General features: G+C 42.7%; 1 protein-coding gene across 2 annotated transcripts in view; it reads left to right on the forward strand.

Moving 5' to 3' along the window:
- Ninl (ninein like) overlaps window positions 1-27,586 on the forward strand; it is a 155,587-nt gene that overhangs the window by 120,591 nt on the left and 7,410 nt on the right. For both annotated transcript variants that reach the window (XM_071608682.1, XM_071608683.1), the window contains exons 13-22: window positions 395-475; window positions 5,807-5,939; window positions 6,544-6,650; window positions 7,615-7,922; window positions 10,111-11,298; window positions 13,850-13,954; window positions 15,450-15,519; window positions 25,286-25,444; window positions 26,254-26,367; window positions 27,175-27,345. In XM_071608682.1, the coding sequence (XP_071464783.1) occupies window positions 395-475; window positions 5,807-5,939; window positions 6,544-6,650; window positions 7,615-7,922; window positions 10,111-11,298; window positions 13,850-13,954; window positions 15,450-15,519; window positions 25,286-25,444; window positions 26,254-26,367; window positions 27,175-27,345 (2,436 nt within the window). The remainder of the gene's footprint in view (window positions 1-394; window positions 476-5,806; window positions 5,940-6,543; window positions 6,651-7,614; window positions 7,923-10,110; window positions 11,299-13,849; window positions 13,955-15,449; window positions 15,520-25,285; window positions 25,445-26,253; window positions 26,368-27,174; window positions 27,346-27,586) is intronic.

Consider the following 27,586-nt stretch of genomic DNA (forward strand, 5'->3'; position numbering starts at 1 on the left):
TAGGTGACTGAATTTAATGTTTTTCTACTGAAATTCTAGAACCGAAAGAAAGTTAGCATGGCTACCTTACCTCGTTTTTATACCTCTTTGTGACAATATTGGGTGTCATCGGTGACCAGGGACAGCACCATTTGCATGGGCCTCAGATACCCATTCCCAGAGTTGGGGGTAAAGAGGAAGGTTAGAGCTCTCTGCCACCTCAAGGCTCCCATGGGGCTCTCCCCATCCTCTGAGGAGAAGAGGGACTACTCAGGATGGCAGGAAGGAAAGTCAGAGTGGTTGTACCTGGAGGTGCACAGCCCACCAGGGAGGAAGGTTCTCAGAGTCAGGACTGGAGAAGCAGCTCCACTGGCCTGAAGGCCTTCCCCTGATTACTTGTCCTTCTCACTTTCAGCTGGAGCCACAGAACATGGAGCTGCCATCCCAGGAAGAGCAGTTTGCAGTACTCCTGAAGGAATATGAGCTCAAGTGCCGGGTACATGCCCCACCCAACCTGCCTAGCCACCTGAAACAGCCCTGTGTCCTGCTGTACCTGGGACTGAAGCCCTCACTTTTGTCATTGATGCACAGAACCTTCCTGTACCCCTACCCTACCCCTAGTCCACCCTGCAGCAACAGCAGGAAGGGGTGCCTGTGAAATGGGCTTGCCCTGGAGGCTGTCGAGGTCTGCCTGGTTCAGACCTCTGGCAATGTGCAGCCCTTATACCTTTCCCTTCCTGGGTGAACAGCACACTTGGTCTTCAGGTATAGAGTGGTCCAGCAAGGGATGGCAGGAGTATCTTCTCTAGGCAGAGTGTCTAATGGAGGTTGCTCAGCCCTACACAGGCATTGTTGAGTCATGCCAAGTGTGCCCAGGGACCAGCCAAGATTCTGAGATAGAAGGGTCTATTTTCAGGATCAATCCTCTTGAAGAAATTTCATTATAGGACACCAGGTGTGGTAGCACCCACCTATAATCCCCATGACTTGGGAGGCCAAGGCAGAAGAATCACAAGTTCAAAGCCAGACTCAGCAACTTAGCAATTTAGCAAGACTCTGTTTCTAAATAAAATTAAATATAAAAGGGGCTGGGGATGTGGCTCAGTGGTTAAGCACCCCTGAGTTCAATCCCCAGTATAAAAAGTAAAAATAAAGAAAGACAGAAAAGAACATGAAAGTAGATGATTGTAGACATGAACACCTACATAGGCAGCATTACCGATTGAGTAAGAATAAGTAAGACACATCTTCCAATTGTTAGTCATTTAAAACTATATGGTGGGTCTGGGATGTAACTTAGTGGTAGAGCATGTGCTTAGCATATATGAGGCCCTGGATTCAAGCCCCACTGCACCCACCAAAATAATCCTCCATATATAAACTCCACTGACAAAAAAAAAGAAACATCTAAGACAGATGAGTTAACTGTTCCAAGTTCAACACTATAATTTGTAACTATACGAAGATGTGATTATATGTGAAGTTGACAGTTCTATCAGGTCCAGGTATAGTTACCTTGTGTGCTAATGGATTAGACACAACTGGTTTTAGTTTTCTCTAATTCTTTCCATATATAAGTCACCTATAAGTATTCATTCCAAGTCACCTCACACTAAAAATGTGATTGTTTCTGGGGATACTGTTAATAGTCATTGTTAAGGGCACCAAAGTAATTTTTTGTGATTTGAAAGTGGAGCAGATAGTGTGGGGAGAAAAATCTGTATTCTTAAAGTTGATAATTAATATGGGATGCCCTGTCTCCAGAAAAATAGATAAAACATTGTTTGGTTTTTAAGGGGCTATTATCAATTTATTTCTCATTGATTTTCCTCCAATTTAAGTACATTAATTACGTTGTTTCTGCTGCACATTGCTTTGCCAACACCAGAGGATAAAGGTGAGCCTGACCTATGGTTCTGAGTGGGCTCTGCATCTGCTGCTGTGGTTTGCCTCTGACTCCAGACCCCAATCCCAGGTGCCCTGTTGGTTTTTCTCTGCACTGATTCTTCCTTTTAAAAATCCTGTGTGTGGTGAGCCGTTGTCACCCTTCCTCTGGACTTATTTGGGGTATATTGGGGGCAGTCATACAGTGGAATGTGCTGGCTAGCTGTCTGCCAGGATCATAGTCACATGGGTCTTTCTTTTGAACTTGTTGAGTAGACTAGGAACTTAGAAGTAACCATCAATTAATATATGCCTTTAGTGCACTGGATTTTTCAAACATACATAAATCCTTTTTCTTGAATGTAACTCTGCTACTTATTTCACCTCTGATTCTTGAAAATCTACTTTTTGACACATTGCTAAAGATATTTTACATTTTAGTGCTAACTGTTTATTTAAAATTTTTCCCTTTCCATATTTTTGGGATATTTTTGGCTATTTCCAACTAACATTTAGAGCATTTTTAAAATGTATACAAAGTTGCAAGCATAAAAATATAAAAATAGTGCAATGAACACCTGTGTAAAAAGAAGGGAATACCCTTCTTTAAAATTTTAATTGATATATAATTGAACATATTTACGGGGCACAGTGTGAGAAAGTCAATATGTGAATACAATGTGTAATGATCAAATCAGAGTAATGAGCATTTTCACCTCCTCAGACACTTATCATTTATTTTTATTTGGAACCTTCAAACGCCTCTTACATTTAAATTGAGATATGTAATAAGTTCTTATGAACTATAATCCCTGGTGTTTCCTTTTGATTCAATGGAGGCAGTGCTTTCTTGGCTAGAACACTTAGGTAGGAGACATTGTGTTTATCTGGCCCTCATTGGTGATGGTAATGATCACCTGGTTGAGGTGTTGCCTGATTTCCCTGACATATGATTGTTTTTTTCTCCCTTATAACTAAGCAGCAGGGAAACACTTTAAGGCCAGGCATGCATCCAAATTGTCCTTGAATTTAGCATCCATTAGTGATTCTTGCCCAATTCAGTCCTTACCATGATAATTGCAAAATGATTTTTTCCAACTCCAGCACCCATTCCACATCTGTCACTGTTGTTCTACTTCAAGCTAGGTTAGAACTCCCATTTGTCCCTCTGTCCTTGGTATAGACATTAATTCCCCTTTTCCCCCAGTAGCTTTTAATTCGTTCATGTGCTAGTAATTCTGGTGTTCAAATTGTGCAACCTTTGAGCAGTAAGAGCGTCCTCTAGCTGACTGAGGGCATCTTTTATGGTCAATCCCCAGGTTCCAGAAAATGTACCTTCCTTACTGTGCACCTCTCCTTCTTCCCAATATCACTTCTCTGGGGTTTCTTGTGCTTATAATGAGGATATTTGCCAGAAAGGACACAATGCTTTCTCTTGATGCAGAATTCCCTTTTTATTTCACTGTCTGTCATTTTAACTTTCCCTTTGTCTTTTGACTGTCGGTCTCAGTTTTCATGGTGAGGCTGCCCTTGCTAAAGGGGAGTCTGAAATGTTAATTAGATTCTCCTTAGAGATTCTCTGTGGTTTCATGTCTTTACTGCTACTCAGCGTAGCATGTCTTTGATCAGAAACCCTAAATTCGATTTTCTTTTTGAACTTTTGTACATCAGTCCCTAACAGATACCCAGTTTTTCCCATCTTCTGGACATACACAGGGCTTTAGACCCCTACATGCTTAATCAGCTTGACTGGTTCCCCACAGGCAGCCTGCCAGCACTGCTTTCCTCTCCACACTTCTGAAAGTTGCTTCTTGGTATTGATGTTGAACCCCATCTCATTTCTGATTTCATTTAGGAGCTTGCCTTCTCCCCACTAACCAGAAGGAAAGTTCCAAAGTTCCAGAGTCTGCAGATTACCAGGGCTACAGGAAATGATTGCTAGGCTTGTCATTAAAGTCTGTCTCCCTGGCTGGTGCAGTAGTGCCCCAAAGTTGCCTTTAGTGTCCTTAAACCACCCCAAATAAACATGTAGTGTCTGTGACAACAGAGTACTGGCTTCCTACTCATGCCCAGCTCCCTTCCCCTGTGGAGACCCCTGGTGCCCAGAACACATGCCACCTTCAACAGTCATGACAAACCACTCCTGGCCTGGCCTGTGCCCCCCATCATCTGAGAGAACCTCTGTTTTCTGGCACTACTGAATTTATGGAATATTTCTATGCTCTCAAAATACCCATTTTGGGTGGCAGAAAGAACCACAAAGTCAGCAGGGCCTGACTTTGGGTGGAAATGATTCTGTAGATGCTGCCTTCTAGATCAGCACTGGCTAATAAAAATACAATACCAGTCACACATGTAGTTTAAGTTTTCAAGTAGGTACCTTAAAAAATATAGAGATAGGTGCTGTTAATTTTAATAATATATTTTGTTTAATCCAATATATCAAAAATGTTATTTTAATACATAAACAATTGTTGAGATATTGTACAACACCCCCAACTTTTTTTTTAAGTCTTTGAAGTCATATTTATATTTCAGGAGCTCATTAGCCTATATGGCAAGCAACTCTGTTTTGGACAGCTCAGGACCAGATGAATAATGAAGCTGCTGTGTTGAAGGACAGGGCCAGTTAGCAACCAATGAGTGCCTGTTCTGTCCTAGCCTGTTCTTTCCCCAGGACAGAGCTGCTCTCTTCTCAGGAGAAAAGTGCATTTTTGCACAAGGGATTTGGAGTGAGGTGCAAATGACCCTCCATGAATTCTTCTTTAAGATGCCCAGTGCCTGGCCCTCTTCTGTGGTGGCCTGCAGCTACCACAGAAAGGCACTTGCTCTAAGGGGAGACTTGATGATACAATTGGCAGGCCAAGGCACTGGCCTCCACTGGTCTCCGGCAATGGTTTCAGGAAGATTAGGTTATTTAATGAGAGCTATCTGAAGAGGTTGTAAAGAATTAGAAATTCAAAACTCAGGCAGCCACTATCTTGTGGGTGTGCCATGTGGGCCTCCATTCCTCTCCACAGTGTTCAAATTCGAGCTTCCTTACAGCATGGTAGCCAGCTTCCCTCTGAGGGAGTGTCCCAAGAGACTGTGTGGCAACTTGTCCTTAAAAGGCATATGACCTCACTTCTGCCGTGAGAAGGTCAGATCAGTCACAGAGTCACAGCTCTTCCTGGGACCCAGGATAGGGGAGAGAGACCCACAGTCAGGAATGACTGTTGCTGTGTTTCTGGAGAGTCTACAGGATTTGGAACCATCTAGGAAAATGAGCTGGAAACTCTTTCTCCTATCCCTTGTAACAAGCAAGTGCCTCGACCCGTTTATCCAGACATGCTTCATTAAAGTGCAGACCCCAAACGTGCCAGCCCCAATGCAGACCCTTCCTTTGAAGCTTCCTCCTCCATCTGAAGGGTGTGTCTCTCCCTTATTTCACTTCCTGTGCCCATGTGGCCTCCACCTACTCGTTGTCTGCTTGCTAATCATCCTTTCTGCTTTGTGACATTTGATCTAAGGCAAGTGGCATCCTCTTTGCTATTTAATAACTGCATCTTCAGAACCCTTTGCATATTGCTCAGCAGCTGAGGAAAGAATCCCAACACATAGTCCAGGACATTATAGTTTCTCATGTGTGATTTTTAAACCAAGCACCTGTAGTTTCAGATGTTAGAAATTCTCTGTATTTTCCACAGTTGCCTTATTATCCACACATTTTTTTTCTTTGAGCCTTTCCTGTACTTCTGATGATCAAAACTCATTTGGGTGTGAGATTGACTGGTTTTTGCTTAGCCTAACTAACATGTTAGGAGTCCAGAATCATTTCCTGCTGGCCTCACTGTGTGCTTAGCCCATATTGGATACTCCCTAAAAATGGGGCTGGTCCTGGGCTCATCCTTACTGGGCTCAGTGGCTGCAGCAGCTGGAGATGGTATCTGGCTCTACCCCACAGGATCTGCAAGATTGCAATGATGAGCTACAAGCTGAGCTGGAAGGCCTGCGGGCACAACTGCCTGAGAGTTGGCAGAGCCCCTCAGAGGACCTGGGCACCCATGGACAGAGGGTCTCTGGACGTGGCCCAGCAGGTACGAGCCTGGCCCTGGCTGGTGGGGCTCCATGGAAGCAGCTCGAGGCTGGATGTTTACATGACCCTTGAGACCAGAGGTGGTGAAGGAGTGTGGAGAGTTTTGCCATTTGTTATAAATGGCGAAGGTTATGATGATGTTGTGAACTCAAGGGAAATACATCTGCCTAGTGAAGCGTCATAAGCAACCTTGTAGCAGAGCCTGAAATATGGAAGGCAACTTAGGGTAGCTGTGGGGTGGGCATGGGACAGTCCCCACTGAGGGGAAGTCCTGCCTGTATGCAGAGTCTACCTTCAGGCGCCCACACTCTCAGGTGAGGGAATTGGGGCCTTGATGGAACTTGTAAGGAGCCTCCCAGTTCTCTTGAATAATCTGTGTTCAGGTTAAGACCGGCTGCTGATTTCTATGGAGCACTAGCTTTTATAATATGGTGTAACCCTTTTTGCTAGCACCTCATTCCTCACAGATGGGGCACAAGGAAGGGGTGCTGTCTTCAGGGTGATGAGATGAAGACAGGATGACTGATGTTATCCACATGTCAGATTGGAAGGTTTAGAAGGGACCCTGAGGTGCATAACATAACAGAATGTCCTCTCATTCACAGGCATTTTGTCTGTGGGTGATTCCACTCCAATGAGTATAGAAACGGAGATAATGATGGAGCAGGTGAAGGAACGTTACCAAGATCTCAAGATCCAGCTGGAGACCAAGGTCGGGGACAAGGGCATCATGGGCTACACACTGGCAGCAATTGCTTCACTGAACCAATGTTACCACACACGGCTGCCCTGGCACCTGCATCTGCCTTGTAATGGGCCAGCTCAGAGAGGAAAGATTGTAGGAAAGAGTAAATAAAACTGATATTACCCCCCAGGCCCTCTGTGGGGGGAAGTAGGATGTAATAATAATGATAAATGACAGGGAAGGAAGGGGTTTGTTTTGCCTCATGTTTAACACATGAGGATGTGTTAAAGATAGCTGTGTGATGGACAGCTTTTCCTACTTGTCTGCTATTGGGAATCACAGGGACAAGCTTTGTTCTAAGCCTAAATGACCTGGAATTTGCCCTCTAGGGGACTCCATGAGCAGGATCTCTCAGGTTGAGTGTGTCCTCTTGGATGAACTTGTCCCCTGCTCTGTTATTAGGTAGTAGTGGATTTTAAGGACAGTTTCCAGGACTTGCTGTCATGAATCCAATTCATCTGTCTGATTAGCAGTTGTGTCCTTGATCTCTCCGAATGAATTAATTGGAAGCTTCTAGCATGGCTTTGCCCACCTATATCTGGATAGTATTCCTTCTGTCAGGTATTCCAAGGTGTTAAGAGCCACCCTGCTGGTCTTGTGAAGGCTCCTTAGATCTCTCAATAGCTATCATGCCCTCTGCCCTCTTCATGTCACCTGGCCAGGTGCCCAGGTTGGCCCTGAGCCTTCAGACCCCACCTACTGGACCTGCTTTGGGGGGGTCACTGTGAAGTCATGGCGGATGACTTATTGCATATGGCCAGCCTGGGTCCTCAGAGAGTGTTGCCATCATTTACATTGTTGCCTCCTTCCACAGACCCTGGGGCCTAGTTAGGTCTAGGCCATTGTGCCTGGTAGCTTCATATTTCTGTTCTTACCAGTTAGGTCATATTTAGGACTTTCTGACTTATGTTGCTCATGGTTCCCTCTTTAGGTAAATTACTATGAGACGGAAATTGAGGTCATGAAGAGAAACTTTCAGAAGGAGAGAAAGGAGATGGAGCAGGCTCACCAGCTTGAGGTTTGCACATTGGAAAGCCAGAAAGCAGACCTGGAAGCATTGTATATCAAGTCTCAGGAGGTCATCCTGGGCCTTCGGGAGCAGCTGCAGTATGCAACTCATGGCCCTAAGCCTGGGCAGACTGGGCTGGAACAGTGCTGTGCGCAGGTGCTGTGTGGCCTGGCCCAGCAACTGAAGGAGGAGCTGCAGCTGAGGCACCAGAACCAACTACAGCAGATAAGGTCTGTTTGGGTTTGGAACTCATGACTAGGGTTTCTTGCTAACAATCAAAGTTTGAAATTAGATTTAGGTAAGCTCTTTAGGATTGCAGTGTCTTCTAGCAGGATGAGTTTTCTCTGGGTAAATGAATGAGGACTGAAAAAATTGATTGTTGTATTAAAGATTTTTACTTTAAGGCAAAAATACCCTTTAAACAGAATTTGGGAAATGGAGTAGTTTTTTGTGTAGAATTTTAACTCTGTTCTTTCTCTTCTGCCTCAGACTTGCCTAGTGGGCAAAGGTAGAATTTTCTCTATCATTTAGTATAGCATTCTGGTTTTCCAGGACATGATGTAATAAGGGGAAAAAAAAGTCCAAAAGCCTCCCCAAAATGGAAAAGATAGTTAATTTGGATGGGTCAGAATCTTCAAAAAGGCTGAAATATTTGTACCATCAAGGGAAAAGGGCTATTTGGAAAATCTGATGTGGTATTTTGGGGGTTAATGGTGGGAGTTACCCGAAAAATGCCACGTGCCCTCCCTGTCACATGAGGCTGTCTTAGTAGAGTTAGTACTTGTTTATTGGAGAGATGGTGCTGGTTACTGGGATACAGACCCATGGAGAGCATTATCTCCCACAAGAAGATGACCCCTCCTACCACCTGGCTATTTTATGTCACCCAGCAGGACCAGGACCTCCCCCATTGGCCAAGACTGAACAAAATGACTCAGGTGAGGGTTGTGCTGAGGCTAGTTATGTTCACCTGTTGATACTTAAGAAATATGGCCCTATCACCACACTGACAGCAGGAAGTCAAGTGACCTTTGCAGGGAAATGATTCCTGACATACACGAGGCAGGCACTGGTCTCAGTAGAAAGAAGTTAGGGTTACCTCAGTATGTGAGATGTGATAAAGAAGAATCAGCATTCCCTCTTTCCTCTCCTCCAAGATGATGCCAGTGTACCCACCTGGGCCACTGGGGACTCACAAAAAACTGACTGCTATTATCCTGGAGGATAAAGAAGTAATTTTTTTTTGTGGGAGTGGGTACTGGATTGAACTCAGGGGCACTTAATCACCGAACCACATCCCCAGCTCTTTTTTGTATTTCATTTAGAGACAGGGTCTCACTGAGTTGCTTAGCGCCTTGCCATTGCTGAGGCTGGCTTTGAACTCGAGATCCTCCTGCCTCAACCTCCAAGCCACTGGGATTACAGGTGTGCACCACCATGCCTGGCAAGAAATAATTTTTAAGTCATGTGCTTTCCCAGAGCTCTAAACTTTCTTTTTTTTTTCTTTGACCTCATCAGATAACTTTATTCACACAAATATCCCTTAATTTATAAAGCCTCAGCCTAAGTAAAATAAGTACACAAAAAACTATCTTAAACCCAAGAATGTGAGATAAGGGACTCAACCCTTTTAGACCCACCTTTGGACCCCCACGAGGTGGCTGAGGGACAGGTATAAGGAAGCCACCCTCCTCCTCAGCATCCAGGATGCCCCTGCCCACCTGCTCAAGCCATTTTGGGCCTTAGAGTTCTCTGGCTCCTCACTCCTGGGGAGCTTATCCTGCTACTCAACTGGGCTCCTCATCACACCTCTCTATAGAGATAGAGCCATAGGCAGCCCCATGTCATTTTCTACCACCCTGTCTTGGCCAAAGTGTATAGTGTGCCTTGACAGGCTTGGTGTTCCTGTCCAGCCCTCATTCCACACCATAGTCTCAGATGCCACAGGCCCCAGGCCAGCCGCTTAAGGGATTTTCAAGGGAAGTTTTAAATACAGATGAGTTTCAACCATTTTACTAACACTCAAGACTAGCACTGTCTGAGAGCACTCACTGCGATGATGCACACATCCTCTGACCAGTTTAGTAACTACTGGCCACACTTGACCTTTGAGCACTTGGCAATGTGGCCAGTGTGACTACAGGATGGAATTTTACTTCTACATAATTGTAATTCCCTTTCATTTAAACCATCACATGTGGTGAGTGACTTCCATTGCTGGCTTCTGTGTGTAGACCTAACCCCCAGGTGTGGAAGCCCTGGGCACAGGGACATAAAGAAGGATACAGAAAATCAGTCAGGAGAGAAGAGCTAGGCAGTTAGAACAGGAGTCCTAGTGGTCTTTTCTTCCCTGAGAATAAGGGTCTGGGGTTCACTCTGGCAGAGCCCATGTTTTTGTGACTCATTATATTTCTGTAGGAAAGAGGCAGAAGATGTGCTGACCCAGAAACTGTCATGGCTGGAAGCCCAACATGTTGCCCGCTGTGAAAGGCTGTCCCTACAGCATCAGAGCGAGAAGGACCAGCTGCTGCAAACGCACCTGTGGCAACTGAGGGAGCTGGTGGCACAACTGGACCTGGAGAAAGAGCAGCAGGAAGAGAGAGAGAAGGAGATCCTCACACGCTGTCAGAAGCAGCAGATGAAACTGCAGGCAGTGATGAGTGAGGAACAGGCACAGATTTGTAGATCGATTGCTCTGGAGAAGGAGAAATTGGAGCACACCTACAGGAAACAAGTGGAAGGCCTTGCCCAGGAGGCAGAGGCACTGAGGGCCCTCTTGAACGATGGAACCACTGTGACGGGCAGTGAGCAAGGGGGTATACATGGCCTCACATCCCTGTGCCTAGGTGGGGAGCAACCACTGGCTCAGTTGGACCTGAATACTGATGAAGAGATGAGGGAACTGGCAGGAGACACGCCTGGCCAGAGGCGAACTGAATGCAGGGATTTACCCAGCCAGCCTTGCTGTGTGGACACCACACAGAGCCCAACCCCTGTTCTGGTATCCAGAGAGTCCTTGAAAAGCTTCAGCCTAGGAGAGAACTGTCAGGGTCTGCTCAGTGCTGAGGAGGTAGCTTCTGTTCCCTTGGAGAAGAGGTCATACATGCAGCCATGCGAAGGGAACAAGGGAGCCATTGCAGAGGAGCCAGTGCCTTCTGCCAGGGCCCCAATGAGTCTGGGCCAGGCTGATGCCCAGGAGCTGCCCGTATTGACAACAGAGGGGATTACCTGGTTGGCTCAGCCCCAGACATTGGAGCCATGGCACAGCCCAGCCACTTTGGAGGAGCAAGCCAGCAGCCTGAGCAAGGACCCAGCCCCTGAGAGTGGTCATGGCCAGGTCTTTGAGGGGATGTCCAGAGGTGGTGACAATGCCCTAGAGACATGGCTTGAGCACAGCCAGGAGGCTGCCTGTTGGGGGTCCTCCCTGTTACACTCCAAGCTCCCAGACCCACAGCAGCCTGGGCTGGAGTGTCTTACTGCCCTGGAGGAGACAGAAGCCGAAATGGCATTGGAGAAAGAGAAGAGTGATATGAGAAACAAACTTCTCCAGCTGGAAGATGTTGTCCGGGCTCTCGAGAAAGAAGCAGACTCAAGAGAGAATGACAGGTTTAGTTTTTCCTATTCTTAAAATGCAGAACTAAACCCAATAGCCTCTCACTAGTGACTGTGACATAGTCCTTCCCCACTGGCAAGCTCACAGATAGGCTAACTCTGTAACCTTGCACCTGTATGGCCATATGAGCCCTGTCCCTAGGCATTTCTGGTCACTGGGTGCTCAGCAGGTGTGCAGAGGAGAGGCAAGGCAGTGCTTTCCTGAGCAGCTCAGCAGGCTCTGGTATTTCTATCTCTGCCTAACAGTACAAGGTCTGTGTTGGTCCTGGATCATCTGTGAGGCCTCTGCCTGCTGAGTTTGAGAGGCAGGGGGTGGGGGACTACAGCCCCTCCCGTGTGTACTAGGCACTGTCCTTGGCCTGCACACTGCAGTGACTGCTGGCTTTTTCAGAGCTGCAGAGCATGGCTTTGAGGGCCCCTCACCTGGTTCCTGCCTGGAAGATGTTTATGGATACTTGCACATCCCTGTGCAAGCACATGATGCTGTTCCATGACATGCTCCATGCTTGCTGTCATTTAGTTCCATCAGTCTCCATACGCACACCTACAAGATGTCCAGTCCTGTGGAAACAGGCTTCAGGAGGTCATTGTCCATGGCTCTTGTCCATGTCAGTAACACTGACAAAGCAGACATGGTGTGTCCCAGTAGTGGGCATAGTCACATAGGAGTGATGATATCTGTATTCCAGGCGATGTGTACATTGGGAGGACGATGGAAAGGTTACTTCCTTTAGGAGAAAAAAGATGTGGGACTAGGGGTGTAGTTCAGTGATAGAATATTGGCTTAGCATGTGTGAAGCTCTGGGTTCAATCCCCAGTGCCAAGAAAAAAATTAGCATTTATGATAAACCAGAAGAAATAAATGTCAGCATACCAGCCAATTTAAGAAAGAAAACTTGATCATAAGCTGGAAGCCCAGCATCCCCAAGGGCTACCCTGCCCCTTGCTGGCCCAAAGGGCTGTTCCTCACCATTCAGGTGTTTTGTTTTGTTTTGTTTCACACCTTTGCCTCTTAGGGATGTAGCCTTGTTCTCACTGCCCTGATTTCTGGATAGCCCCATTGATGAAGCAGAGGTGGCACCATGTCCAAGGAGGGTCATAGTGTGTTATGCCTTTCCTCTGTGACCACTCTAGATGTATAAAATCCAGAACAGGTTAAAAAAAAAAAAAAAAAAAAAAAAAACAGGCGTCCCTGCTGATAGTGGTGCTGGTATAGTTCCTGATTGCAGGGTCACCCGCCTTTGTGGCTTCCCACTCAGCTTTCATTTCAGCTTCCGGGTTTTTGTTTTGTTTGGGGGATTCCTGGGAGTTTCCATTGCTTTCTGTGAGGACAGTCACATACTGCACACTCAGGCCTGCACAGGTTTCATTGTTTCTGACGAGTGTGAGGATGTGGAGAGGCTGCCTTCAGTTTTCCTGGGCTCCTGGAAGTAGACCCACACACACTCCACTTGCATTCAGTCACTTTGTTTTCCATTCTGGAGACAGAGTGGTAGCTTCAAAACAGATATAATTTGTTTTGCTGTCTTGCATGAAATCCTTTGCTGCTTTAAAAAAATTATTGGTGCATTATAATTATACATAATAGTGGGATTCATTGTTGCATATTTGTAGAGGCACATAATATAACAATATAATTTGATCCGTTCAGTTCCCCTTCCTGTTACTTTTTAAATTCCAGAGACTTATATTTCTTTATTCTTCTCTTAGTCTATCATGACATATAGGAAGTTATGTTAAGGGGATACATAGGCTTAATGCTATAAGCAACATAGATAAAATGAACTCAGAGATGTGTTCTTAGATTGAAAAAAAATGGGAGGCTAAATCCAGATAGAGACCTACCAGGAGAAGTAAATGTCAGCTAGACTCCCGTATATTAATAAATCCTCCAGGCATCAAGTATGAATTTTAAGATGCCTCTTTAGTGATCTGAATCAGTAAATTGTCATCTTTCTTAAATCAGTGGTGTTGGTTGATGTCCCAAGATGGTTCCCACTAGAGGGGCAACCTTCTGTCAAGTATCTCTCTGTATATTGACATGGAATTTTCCTAAGTATTTCCTTCTAGAGCTGCTGTGAGGGTGTGGGATGGGTGAACTCTCACAAGAGAGAAAGTATGCCTTTGTAGTTTGGTCTGATTCCTTGTGCTTCTTAGCTCTGGCTGCAGTTCACTGGCCAGGGATGAATATCCTTTGCCATCCCTGAGGACTTACCCCTAGCACTTGGCAATAGAAGCCAGTACCCATATCCATATTCAGATGGAAGTGGTGAAATGTCAGCTGCCCCAAAAGGTAAAACAAAATAATGGTGCTGATTGCATTCATGGGCTGTTGATAAAGTGCAGTTTAGAAGCTAAGACAGTGGTGCTCCTGTGAGATGCTCACAGGAGATGCATGTCAGAGCATGTTACCACTGGAGAGGAGAAAAGGCAAAATACCCTACACCACCTCCAGGGAGGGAATGAAGACTGCAATTTTCAGCTCTTATGACTGCATGTTGCTGCCAGCTCCTTCTCACCAGGCTTTTTTCAATTTTTCATGCAGAATCGAGTTTCAGAGGCTTTCTGAAGAAAACATATTGTTGAAAAATGATCTGGGAAGGATTCAGCAGGAACTTGAAGCTGCAGAGAGCACAAATGATGCACAGAGGTAAGGCGTGTCTCAGTAGTTCGCCCACACCAACAAGACAGAGGCCTCTGTATCTGTCTCTAGAACGAGCTTAGGAGGGATTGATATAGAAAGTGGGAGATGCTGGCAGATAAACCCTCATTCCAGAAAGACCTACGTGGATGAACTTGTGGACTTCTGAACAGATCTGATAGGCATAGGGAATTCTGACTTCCCACCACAGGTTGGCAGCCACTGTATATGCTTCTTTGTCTCAGAAGTGGGGACAGAGCATATGCATGCTGCTGCATGGTTGGCTCCACATCCACAGCTCCAGAACACAGCCCTCACAATTGACATACAGATACTTCTCACCTATACAGAAATGTTCCATGTCACAATTAGGCGTGGGGGACAGTGAGTGTTTTTGGAGGGGTGGGAGTGCTACTAGGGCCTTCCTGGGTAAGGAGGGTCTATCTGGTTATGTTCTGATAAATGGTTTCAGCTATGCATTTCCTCAAGGTTCATTGCTGGTATATCAATGTCAGTGAGTCAAGGCTGGAGATGGGATAGGCAGGGCAGGGACGTATGCACCAGAGAAGGGGAGAGTCTGCGGGGTGAGGGTGGCTTTCTGCTGTCACTACTGTAACTGCATCCAAGGACAATTTGTTTATCCTTTTTTGTTTTTTTCCCAACTATGAATTTCAAGATGAGCTCAGCTCTAAAATGCTGAGAATGTGGTTCTGGTTTGATAAATTACTGTGATGTTGCTAGAGTAGTTACTATTATGTTATAGCAATTCCACAGTCTAAAATTCTTTTTTTAGTGGGGTGGGGAATAGAAATTCAGTGGATTAGACAAAAGGAAGTGAAGGGAAGGGAGTGGGGACAGGATTAGGAAAGACAGTGGAATGATTCTAATGTAAGTTTCCTGTGTGCATATAAGAATACACCACAGTGAATCTCAATATTGTGTACATTCACATGACTGGGATATTAATTAGAATAATATATATTCCATACTTATATAATTATATCAAAAATGGATTCTACTGTTACATATAACTAAAAATAACAAATAAAAATTTAAATAAACAAAATTCTCTTTTTCTCTCGGTATTTTGCCAGGACCCTTTAGCAACAAACCTCAGTAGTAGTAAGACTGCTTGGGTCTTCATGCTGCTGGGTGTGAATAAGTTACATGTTTTGCAAAAAAAGAAATATCAGTATGTGTGACTAAGGAATTTTACAGGTGCTGTTTATTCATACAATAGTGGCAACTGCCTACATATCTGAGCAATTTCACATTTCTAAATTTTCCCTGATTTGGGATTGGACTGGCTCCTCCCTCCTCATCATCACCAGCAGCCTCAGCAGTATTGTCATAGAGACAGTGACAGTGGGGCTATGGAAGACCCAGGGCAGACAGAGTCTGTTCTGTGACTACAAATTCAAACTGTAATGTCACAGTGGGAGATGGCCAAGGAAAAGACACTGGTTAGTTAGAAATGATGTTGTTTATTTTGCTTTTTCAACAGAAAGGAAATTGAAGATTTAAAGAGAGACAAAGAAAAGACCTGCCTTGAAATGGAAGAACTCAACATACAGGTCAAGTATTGATGACTGGCATGAAGCCTTTTTTTTGTTATTATCCTGAAATAGTCTCACACTTACAAAAAGGAAGTAGAGAGCTTTTTTCTAAAAGATGTGAGAGAGAGAGAGTTGCCAGTCCCTACTTCCCCCTCAGAATCAGGTACTGGCATGCATAGGAACCCACTCACCCCATTTTGGTTTAGCAGGTGCCTGGAATGTTGGCAGTTATGTGTGGCATTAGTCTCCTTCCATTAGCCTGTCTTTGATTGTTAAGACCTTGACATTTTCAAGATTGCAGGTGGCCACTATGAGGATGTCCCTCCATCTGAGTTGTCTAATAGCTCCTTGTGATAAGTCAGATTCTCTGTTTGGGGTAGGAACAACTCAGAAGTGATGCTATATCCCCATTTCATCCTCTCAGAGACACAATGTTTTGTCCCTTTGTTGAACACTTTGATTGCTTGGGTAAGGTGGTGTTGACTGAGCCTCTCCACAGTTACTTTTCCCTTTGTAATTCATAGCCAAGGATAGTCTTTAGAATGGTCTTTAGACCATTGGATGGCACTGGATGTGCTCATTGTTTCTGGGGTATGCTGCTTCCAGGAGATGTTAGTGGATACAGCTAGGACATGTATGTGTTTATACATATGCATATAGTTTCAAGTATGTTTATTTACCTCTATATTGAAAACTATGAATTCAAACCCATATCTGCAATTTGCACCCAACATCTTAGGGATAATGCTAGTTTTCTCCTTTTTTGTATTTGTAACCCATTTCTCCAATGAGATATCTGATTTCCATCACCCTCAGTATGGTTACTTATTATCTGATCATTATCTCTTACTCTGTATATAAATGTTCTTTTCACCTCCTATGCTGATCCTCCTCCTGCCCCCAATACAAAAATGCATTTTGTACTTTGTTCTTCTTCCTGTCTTTTAATTAACACTAATTAAGGAATAAGCAATCAACCTAGAATGTGTTATCCTTGGCTTTTTAAAAAATTGTTATTAATAATTATAGATTCATACATATTTATAAGAAATACAGAGCAATCCCTTATACACTTTAGTTTTCCCCAGTGGTAACATTTTTCAAAACAATAGTGCAATATCTGTGTTAGTATTTTAGGGCTGTCAAAACTCCATATTACAGACTGTGAGGGTTTAAATAACAAAAATTCATTTCATCACAATTTTGATGTCTAAAAGTTTGAGATCAAGGTACCTACAGGGTTGGTTTCTTCTGAGGTCTCTTCCCTTGGCTTGAAGATGGTACCTTCTCCTTCTTTGTTTACATAGTTGTCCCTCTGTACATGTATGTGTCCTAATCTCCTCTTCATATAAGGTTGCCAGTCATATTGGATTAAGGCCTATCTATATGATCTCATTACCTTAATAACCTCTTTCAAGACCCATCTCCAAATACATTCATATTCTGAAGTGTCAGGGGTTAAGACATATGACTCTGGGTAGAGGACACAATTCAGCCTATAATAAATATCACAGCCAAGATATTGACATCAATTAAATCCATGGATCATATTTAGATTTATCCAGTTTTACTTGTGTACTCTTATGTATGTGTGTATGTTGAGTTCATCATCTGTGTAGGTTTCTGTATCCACCACCACAGTCAAGATATTGAATATTTCTAATATCATGGTCATTCCTAGTGTTGCCCTTTTATGACCATGCCAACTTTCTCCCTACCCACCTAATCCTGACAACCACTAAAATGTCCTGTTTCTAAACTTTTATTTCAAAATATTATACAAGTAGAATTATATAGAATGTGACTTTTAGGATTGTCTTTTTTACCTATCATAATTCCTTGAAGAGTCATCCAAGTGTTGTGTGTATCAGTAGTTTGTTTTTATTGCTGAGTAGTTCCTGTGGAACGGACATACAACAGTTTGTTTTTACATTACAATAATGACTGAGTTGTGTGGTAGTCAAATGTTTGGTTGTTTTTATTTGTTTGTTTGTTTGCTTCATTGAAGTATATCTCTAACCCTTTTTATTTTTTTATTTTGAGACAGGGTCTGGCTTAGCCCAGGTCGGCCTCAAACTTTGAAGGCTATCCGGCCTCAAACTTTTGAAGGATATATGACTGATTCCAAGTTTGGGCTATTACAAATAAAGCAGCTACAAATATTATTACTCTGGTTTTTGTGTGAACATAAGTTTTTGTTGTACCAGGATAAACCCCTAAGACAATAATAACTGAGTTGTGTGGTAGTCACATGTTTAGTTTTTTTGTTTGTTTCATAGAGGTATATCTCTAACACTTTTTTTTTTTTTTTTTTTTGAGACAGGGTCTTGCTTAGTTGCCCAGGTCAGTCTCAAACTTGCCATCCTCCTACCTCAACCTCCCATGTCTCTAGGGGTAACAGGCATGTGCCACTGTGCCCAACACGTTTATTTTTATAAGAAACTCCGAAACTGTTTCCTAGCATGCCTGTAATGTTTTATACTCTTACCAGCATGTATATATGATCTGGTTTCTCTACATCCTTGCCAACATTTCGTGTTTTGAGTATTTTGTATTTTTGACATTCTGTTGGCTATGTACTGAGATGGGCAGGCTGAAGGGGGTACAGTTCAGTATTTTCCTTTCCACAGGTCAATTAAGTTCTAGGGAGTTATTTTCCTTAGGGCCTAAAAACAATATCCTCTGGGTGTCCTTCTATCTAGTCAACATTTTAGTTAGCATGGGCTGCTTCACAAAATACACTGAGTGACTTGAGCAACAGATACTTATTTCTTACTGTTCTAGAGGCTGGAAGTCTGAGATCAAGGGACATTGGTCCTGGCTTCTCACCATGTCCTCACAAGGCTTAAAGAGAGAAATTTCTCTCTTGCTGCTATAATTGCACCAATCATATTATATAAGAAGCCCACTTTTTAAAATTTTATTCTAATTTGTAATATATGACAGCAGAATGCATTTCAATTTATATTACACAAAGCACAATTTTTCGTGTCTCTGGTTGTTCACAAAGTAGAGTCACACCATTTGGGTCTTCATACATGTACTTAGGGTAATGATGTCCATCTCATTCCACTGTCTTTCCTACCCCTATGCCCCTTCCTTTTCCCTCCCTCCTTTTTGCTCTATCTAAAGTTCATCCATACCTCCCATGTTCCCCGCTACCATCCCGCCAGTATCCATATGGATTAGCACCCTCATATCAGAGAAAACATTCGGCATTTGGTTTTTTGGGATTGGCTTATTTCACTTAGCTTAATATTCTCCACCTCCATCCATTTACCTGCAAATGCCATGATTTTATTCTCTTTTAATGGTGAGTAATATTTCATTATATATATATATATATCACATTTTCTTTATCCATTCATCTACTGAAGGGCTCTAGGTTGGTTCTACAATTTAGCTATTGTGAATTGTGCTGCTGTAAACATTGATGTGGCTGTGTCCCTGTAGTATGCTGTTTTTAAGTCCTTTGGGTATAAACTGAGGAGTGGGATAGCTGAGTCAAATTGTGTTTCCATTCCAAGTTTTCCAAGGAATCTCCATACTGCTTTCCAAATTGGCTGCACCAATTTACAGTCCCACCAACAATGTATGAGTGTGCCTTTTCCCCCACATCCTCGCCAACAATTATTGTTGTTTGTATTCTTAATAGCTGCCATTCTGACTGGAGTGAGATGAAATCTTAGAGTAGTTTTGATTTGCACTTCTCTAATTGCTAGAGATGTTGAATATTTTTTCATCTATTTGTTGATTGATTGTATATCATCTTCTGAGAAGGATCTGTTCAGTTCTTGGCCCATTTATTGACTGGGTTATTTGTTTTTTTGGTGTTAAGATTTTTGAGTTCTTTATATATCCTGAAGATTAGTGCTCTATCTGATGTGTGTGTGGTAAAAATTTGCTCCCATTCTGTAGGTTCTCTGTTTACCTCACTGATTGATTCTTTTGCTGAGAAGAACTTTTAATTTGAATCCATCCTATTTATTGATTCTTGATTTTAATTCTTGTGCTATAGGAGTCTTATTAAGGAAGCTGGGGCCTAATTCAACATGATGGAGATTTGGGCCTACTTTTTTCTAGAAGCCCACTTTTGTGACCTCATTTAACCTAAATTATTTCCTGAAAGCCCCATCCCTAGCCCTAAACACTGGCTTCAATGTGTGGATTTCAGAGAAACACAATTTGAAGCAATCACTTTCCCCTGAGGAAGCCTGAAGGGATTTTTCTCTAATTTTAACTGTGAGAACCTGATAAGGCTTAGAGACATTGGAGGCTCCGTGACAGTGCCCCCACCCCTGGCACTCTAGCTCTCAGGTTAGCCCAGGCCTAGAGTCTCCAATATTTGTCTTTACAGATAAAGCTTTCCTATCAGTTTCCTGCTGAAGCCTTCTGCTCCTGATAAACTGATTCTATCTCTCCCAAGACCGGTCTCTCCAGTTTTCAGAATGTTTGGTTTGTCCTGTGACTTCAGTTCTCTGATGGATCTAAGATTTGCTGCTTTTCCGTTTGTTCAGCTTTTCCTTTTTTTTTTTTTAATACCTTTATTTATTTATTTTTATGTGGTGCTGAGGATTGAACCCAGTGCCTCATACTTGCAAGGCAAGTGCTCCACAACTGAGCTACAACTCCAGCCTCATTTTTCAGCTTTTTCTTGTTGGCAGGATGGGAGTGATAATTTCTAAGCTCTTTACATGTGAGACCTGAAACCGGAAGTAGTATGTTTTTGATTTGAGCTTCTGTACATGCTGTGCACATGTACAGAAATAGAGTTGACGTTTTTTGTGCTAATTTTGCATCCTGTGGCCTTGCTGAACTTGCTTATTCTAGGAGTTTCTTTGTCACCTTCTTCATCTCAAACCCTTGCTTTTGCCAAAGAAAAGTCCCTACAACTCCTCTCTCATGGTGCCTGCTCTTCTCACGTGGCCAATGAAAACAGCTTCTGCCTCAATCCACTAGTAGAACAGCAGCTTGTCTTGGCTCCCAGCTCCCAGTGTTCATTTCCATGGTGTGCCTGTGGTAGCTTTGCTTGGGCCTTGCTGTAGTTTGATCTGGAGTGTCCCCCGCCCCCCGCCCAAGGCCCATGAATTAAAGACTTATTCCACAGAGCGGCACTATTTGGAGGTGGTAGAATCTTTAAGAAGTGGGGCCTGGTCATTGAGGGTATACTTCACAAAGGGACTGTGGGATGCCACCCCTTCCTTTTTCTCTGTCTTTGTTTCCTGAGGTAAGCATCTTTGTTCTACCATGTGCAAACCACCATGATATATATTGCTATACCACATGACCCAAAGCCATAGGGTCAATTGGTCATGGACTGAAATCTCCAAAACTGTGAGCCAAAATAAGCCTTTTCTTCTTGTAAATTGATTATTTGAGGTATTGGTTACATTTTTAAAAGGTGACTTACATAAGCCTCATGGAGGATAATGATGGATTCACTTAAGAACACTTACGGCTCTGCATTTGCTGAGGGTGGGCAGCTTCTTGTGGAAATGGTCCATGTAAGTCCTTCCTGGTTTCAGAGTAGCCACTCTGCCCTTTCCCTTCTCTTGTTCCCTCTGTAAAATATTTATAAATGGGTTTATAAATAACCATTTGAACTCTTTCCCAAAAAATTTTATTATGAAAACCTTTAAAAATATATAAGTGGAAGTAGCATATACTGATCACCTACCTACCACAACCTTAATTTGATAATTGTTATTGGTATACATGCTTTTAGTTCTCTGTTTACGTCTCCATGTTTCTTGTGTCTATTCTTTGAACTATTTGAAGGTAGATTACAGATACTATGATACTTCTATTTCCTAAATATTTCATCAGGCCTTTTCTAAAAATATCTTCTATCTAACCACACTATTGTTCTCACACTTAAGAAACTTAACAGTAACTATCTAACACCATCCAGAATTCAGACCACATTCACATTTTTACACTTATTAAAAAATGGCTTACATAATAAAATCTTTGACCCTAGAATGCAGTTGTGGCTGACACATTTTATTTAGCTATCAAATCAACTTGTTGGCATAAACTAACCACACAATTGTACTCATGGAACCTGTAGATCAGGGATTCAGACACAGACATATCTCTGATGGTTCGTCCCTGCTATTTGGTGTTGGGGCTGTGACTGGGAAGACTGGACATACAGGCTGATCATTTGGGGACTCCTTCTGAATGTGTTTGTTGACACAGGTCCTCTCTGTGAGACTGGGATCCTGGAGGAAGTGTTCTGATAGGTAAAGGTCATTCCCCATCTTTCTCACTGAGTCTCCCAGAGCCACATGGGCCCATGTTTAAGTAGGTCATTACTGCAGAAGAGGACATGGGTGGCAGGTGCTACCAGGGGACATCTGTGCAAATATAGTCCTCCCAAGCATCTCATTAATTTTTTTGACCCATATCACCAATTTTTTCTCATGCTTTTTGAAGAGACCAGCTGGTTGTCTCTGGCACCATCATAATATGTTAATCTACATTCTGGATTACCAGGTGCTTCCTAAGAGGTAGTTTAATCTGCTCCTATGTCACATGTTTATTTTTTAAACTGGAAATTAGACCTAAAATCTTGATCAGATTGAGAGCAGTGATCTTTGACACAGATATCCCTTTATTTCTTTTTTTTTTTTTTGTAATTGTAATCAGTAATTTTTTATTTATACTGATTTGTTATACGTGACAGCAGAATGCATTACAACTCATAGTACACATACAGAGTACAATTTTTCATATCTCTGGTTGCACACACAGTAGAGTTACACCATTCGTGTCTTCATGCATGTACTTAGGGTAATGATGTCCATCTCATTCCACCGTCTTTCCTACCCCCATCTCTTCTCCCTTCCCCTCCCACCCCTTTGCCCTATATAGTGTTCCTCTAATCATCCAATGCTCTACCCCACAACCCCATCATGAATCAACATCCTTATATCAGAGAAAACATTTCGCATTTGGATTTTTGGGATTGGATAACTTCACTTATCATCACAATACCTTTATTATTTTTTTAAAGAGAGAGAGAATTTTTTGGAGGTAGCTGCTGATACATCAGCTTCTGCAGTAAAAGCTAACTGGAGGCAAGTTAAAGGTTAAAGAAAATGATCATCATAAACATCTGTCACCAGAGGCAGATGACATCTACACCTCCTGACACAAAGCCCAGAGAAGTTACAGCATCACTTATGTAGCACCTGGCCAAGAACACATCACATGAGACAATAGGAAGCATCAGACAAACACTAAATAAAAAACTGTTAAAATGGAGGAGGAATCATATTTTACAAAAATGTCAATAATAAAAAGTCCTTTAAAAGACTATGGAAACATCCCACATTCAAGAAGGCCAAGACATCATAGATGAGACACCATCTGACCCTGTACTGGGGAAGGAGTGCTATAAAGGACATCACTGGGCCAGTTGATGAAACTGGAATGTGTGTGGGACATCCAGGTTACCACGTGAGAGAGCACTTCTATTAACAGGAAACATGCTGCAGGGCTGGGGTGGGGGAAGAAAACATCCTGTATATGTGTGTGCATTCGCACGTACACTTGTATACACATTTGATAGTGCAAATGGCAGATCAGTTGGGGAGGATGCTGTCATTGGGGAGTCTGACTGAAGGGTGTGTGAATTTTCCTCGTAATGTTCTCCTCTTGAAATTGGTGTGTACATTTTAAATTCTTTCCAAAGACTTTAAATACTAAAGTTGAGTAGAAAATGATTGACTAGTTAGTTTATTTAATTAATTAATTAATTTGTTTGTTTGCTTATTTATTTATTTTTGGAAAGGATGACTTTTATTTCCATCCTGAATGATTATTATACCATTATTTAAATATGCCCAAAAAAGTCCTGAAATAATTTAAACTGAAGGCATAGAACAAATCAAAATATTTAACTGTAAAAGATTAAATAAGAAAATGCAAATATTTCCACAGTAGCAATAAATTATGAACAAGTTTCCATCACCAAATATCATTCTGACCAAGAGCTCTAGTCTTTTCTCATGAAATCTATAGCTTAAGCTGATTCTGAGATTTCCATGATAAAAATAATACTGAAAAACAATCTTCTTCCTAAAGACTCATTAGACCACCAGGTTCAATATAAGAATTATATATATAACAAAGTAGCAGTTACGATAGTTGTTGATGGATGGCCTTTCCCCAAGAAATGACACATTCTTACAAACTGTTTAAAAAAAATAGCAAAGTTGGTTACAAAATTCTATTTGGAAAGCAGGAAAAAACTTGTTCCATGTCAATTAGAATATCAAAGCACTTCATTATCAAATTGCTTCAAAAGCCAATCATCGCATAACAGTAATATACTACATGGGGAATTCCACTATATCATGGTGACATGTTGACCATACAGTGCAGTTAAGGGGTTGAACAAATCAGTAGCAATTACTGTCACCAATTTTTATTTATTCCAAAGAGATATGTTTTTAAAAAAATCATTATAAGACTAACTAGAATAATCAGTGACATGCTACAGATGCAATAAACCCCTCCAATGCAATAGCTAGGTTTGAAAATAAAGTGGTCATGCTTCTTAATATACTGTGATATTTTGAAATACATTCTCTGGTCATCAGTACCATTTATTACAGAGGTCACTTATAAATTAGCTCAGTTTCTGAACTAGGTTTCTAACTGAAACTTTTTTCAAGTTTATTTATATTAGGAGTTGAAGAAAGATTCCATTTCTATTGATGAAATCAAGGCTATCCTTAGAGGACAAGATGAATGTACATCAGTATTGAAAATCAATGTCAGTTTTTACCCAAAATATCAAAAATCCAGACAGAACTACCCAGAACTTAAGACATGGTAGCAACATCTTTACCCTCAGTCCTAAGGTTCTAGAGAAGGGATGAGGTGAGATTAATTCAGAGAAGAGCTTGAGAACAGCATAGAGACTCACTAACCTTGCATGAATCCATACTGAAGCAACTTCGAGGTTCCACTGTATGCTAATTAAACCCACAAAAACAAAATGGTGTCAGCCTAGACCTGGGGAGATTATGTGTGTGCTGATAGTAGTGCTTCAGAGGATGCTGCTTACAGAGCTGCCAACACTCTGTGTCTTCAAAACTGACTACTGTCGAAAAATCAAATAAGAAAAACTGGACTGTAAGAAGATAGTTATGACCCCCTCCCCCCCAAAAAAAAACCCCAAAAAACAAGAATAGCTGAAATTACCTTGGTAAAAGACTGTAAGACCAACTTTTAGGTATGTTTTGGTGCCTGATGTCTTCACTCATTTACTCCATGTGTTTGCTGTACACCCACTACCCACTGGGCAGTGGCCACTGAGAGAAAGCAAAATGTACTGTGTGGTGGCTGTGCTCCTGCTAGAAGCTGTGCTTATGTCTCCAGTGATAGAGACCAAAGGAAGATTATGAAGAGATTTTTACACTTCAAGATTAATTAGTTTTTTTTAAACTTTAAATTGCTTTAAATATGTTAGAAGTAGCCATGGACAAAATGAAGAAGACGTGGAAGTTCTTCAGAATGGTAGTTTCAGTGGTCATGGCACATAACCACCTCTGGTGGCATAGGTGTGTCTCACTTCTAGGTGACAGAGCAGGGCTTCTGGTCCTAAGCACCCCCAATACTGAGGCCGGACCATCTTCGGCTCTGTGGGACATACAGTGCCAGATGCCACTGGCTTCCCCTTCCTCTAATTGGGACCACTAGAATGATCTGAATTGAGCTACTGGTTTAAAAGCATTTGTTTTAATCTATTTTAACCTTTTTTCCCCTGTAGATTCAGAAATACAAGGATGAATTGTCACAGCTCAACTGCAGAGTCCTTCAGCTGGAAGGAGATGCTTCTACACATCAGGCCCAAAAGGAGAAGAATCACATTGCCATTCAGCTGTTAAGGCAGAGGCTGGAGGAGGCAAGGCGCCGGGAGGAGCAGCAGGTGAGTGGACTAAGGCAGTACCATCAGGGTCCTGCCCTGCAACCAGGCAGTGGGAACAGGCAATGAAGACTCAGCCACAAACAGGTCAGATAAACCCTGATGTCCTGGAGGTGGGTGCCCTAGCAGTGAGATGAGGAGCTTCCTAAGCCCTAGAGAAGTGGGTAGACATGAGCAGCTTTGGCACATCATCAGGATCCAGAAAAAGTAGAGGGTAGTTTGGCAAATTATGTATCGAGAGCCTCGGGAATGTCTCTGATTTGAGTTCATAATCATGCTTATAGGAATTATAGCTAAGAACATTATGGGAAATTTAACTGGAAGAATTTTTATTGCTGTGGTATTTATTATAGCAAAACAGACTGGAGTCGGTTTGAATCATCACACCAGATTTTTTAAAAATATTTTTAGTTGTGGACGGACACAATACATTTATTTATTTATTTATTTATTTGGTGCTGAGAATTGAACCCAGTGCCTCCCACATGCTAGGCAAGTGCTCTACCACTGAGCCACTACCCCAGCCCCACAAAACAGATTCTTAAACAACACTTGATGTCTTGGGAAAACAGTCCAATTACACCAAGGAGGACTGAAGATATTTCTTACTGAAATATCTTATTGATAGTATATGTGTAGAAGAGGGATGAAGGAGTCATGACAGCATGTCAGGTGTAGGCCTCAGGCTCAAGGGATCGTGGGGGGTTTAAATTTGTAACATTTTCTTTTCTGTAATTTTCTGAAGTTTCTACATTCAACATGTATTAGATTGCTAAGATATTTCTTATACTTGTAATTTCTTTTTTAATCAGGATAACCAAATCAAAAAACTTGAAGTTGAACTTCAACACGTGAATCAGGAATGTCAGAATCTGAGGCTGTCACAGTCAGAGCTGACAGTGAGCCTTGAAGAAAGTCAAGAACAGGTGTGTGCGGCAGTCAGAAGTACCTGATATAGTCCCAGCCTGAAAGAAACATCAACAAAATGCTGATGGACAGCATCGCCAAGCCTAGTTGAGCCCAGAGAAGTTATTAGGCAGCCTGAGGTCATACAGCTAGTAAGGGATTTAACATGTCTAGGACTGGAGCTGGTTCCTTTCTTTTCACCATGCCTCACATATGATCCCTGATGGAGCCATGGTCCCTACTCCTGTCGTGGGTCTCAGAGATGAAGCAAGGGTGAACTGTGTTCTAGATGAAACCTCGGCAAACCAGTTTAAGTTGTTTAGACCTTATCTCCAGTTGCCTGAAGGAGTTGGCTAAGTTATGCAGTTAATCATATTCTGTGACCTCCAGCCAGAGCTGTGCCTCAGAAGTGTGAACTCCTCACTTAAAGAAGGATTAGCATGCATGGCTTGCATGGGTTATACTGCTCCTGTGTAGCAGGCTGCAAAGATGCTGGATGGGACATAACCTGATCCTTCCATAGATCCATCATGAAATCCTAGTACCATCTTGCTGAGGATGACAGGCATAAGTTTTCATGACACTTGGCGAAGCTCTGACTAATGGGAGCTTGGCTGTCGTAATTCCAAATAAAGGGGCTCTCTGAATTCCTAGGTGTTGCAGCATACTCAGGGACCACAAAGAAGGGGGAGTAGGCCCTCCTGCCCTTTCAGTTGTGGAGTATCCTTAAATGCAGAGACTAATTCACCAATGCCTTTGCTTCTGTGTCTGCTAATGACTCTGAACCCTTAGTCATATTACAACCATTGTTACTTCTCTCCATGTAGTTACACAGCGCCCATCTGAGGCTGAAGGCAGCCCAATCCCAGCATGCACAGGAGGTTCAGCACCTGCAGGAGCAGAAGAGCCAGCTAGTGCCTAGGGCCCGTGTGACTGAGCTGCAGCACCTACTCAACGTCCAAGAAAAGGAGGCTGGGAGACGACTGGATGCACAGAGAGTGAGTGGGGGCACCACACTCTGAGCTAGCTATTTGGGAGAAGGTTCTGAAGGCCAGCTGATGGAATGGCAGAGTATGCTTGGATTGCTGGTCCTTAGTGAACCAGAAACTGCCCAACTGTAAAGCCCAAGGCCCAGGAGTGGGTGGCTCTATGGCCACTTCCAGCAACTTGAAGGCTAGTTGTAGAGAAGCTGTGAGCTTCCATTCCTTACCATAACAAAGAGACTCTCTAAGCCTGTGT

The sequence above is a fragment of the Marmota flaviventris genome, chromosome 2 (genome assembly GCF_047511675.1).
Source record: "Marmota flaviventris isolate mMarFla1 chromosome 2, mMarFla1.hap1, whole genome shotgun sequence".
Taxonomy (NCBI): domain Eukaryota; kingdom Metazoa; phylum Chordata; class Mammalia; order Rodentia; family Sciuridae; genus Marmota; species Marmota flaviventris.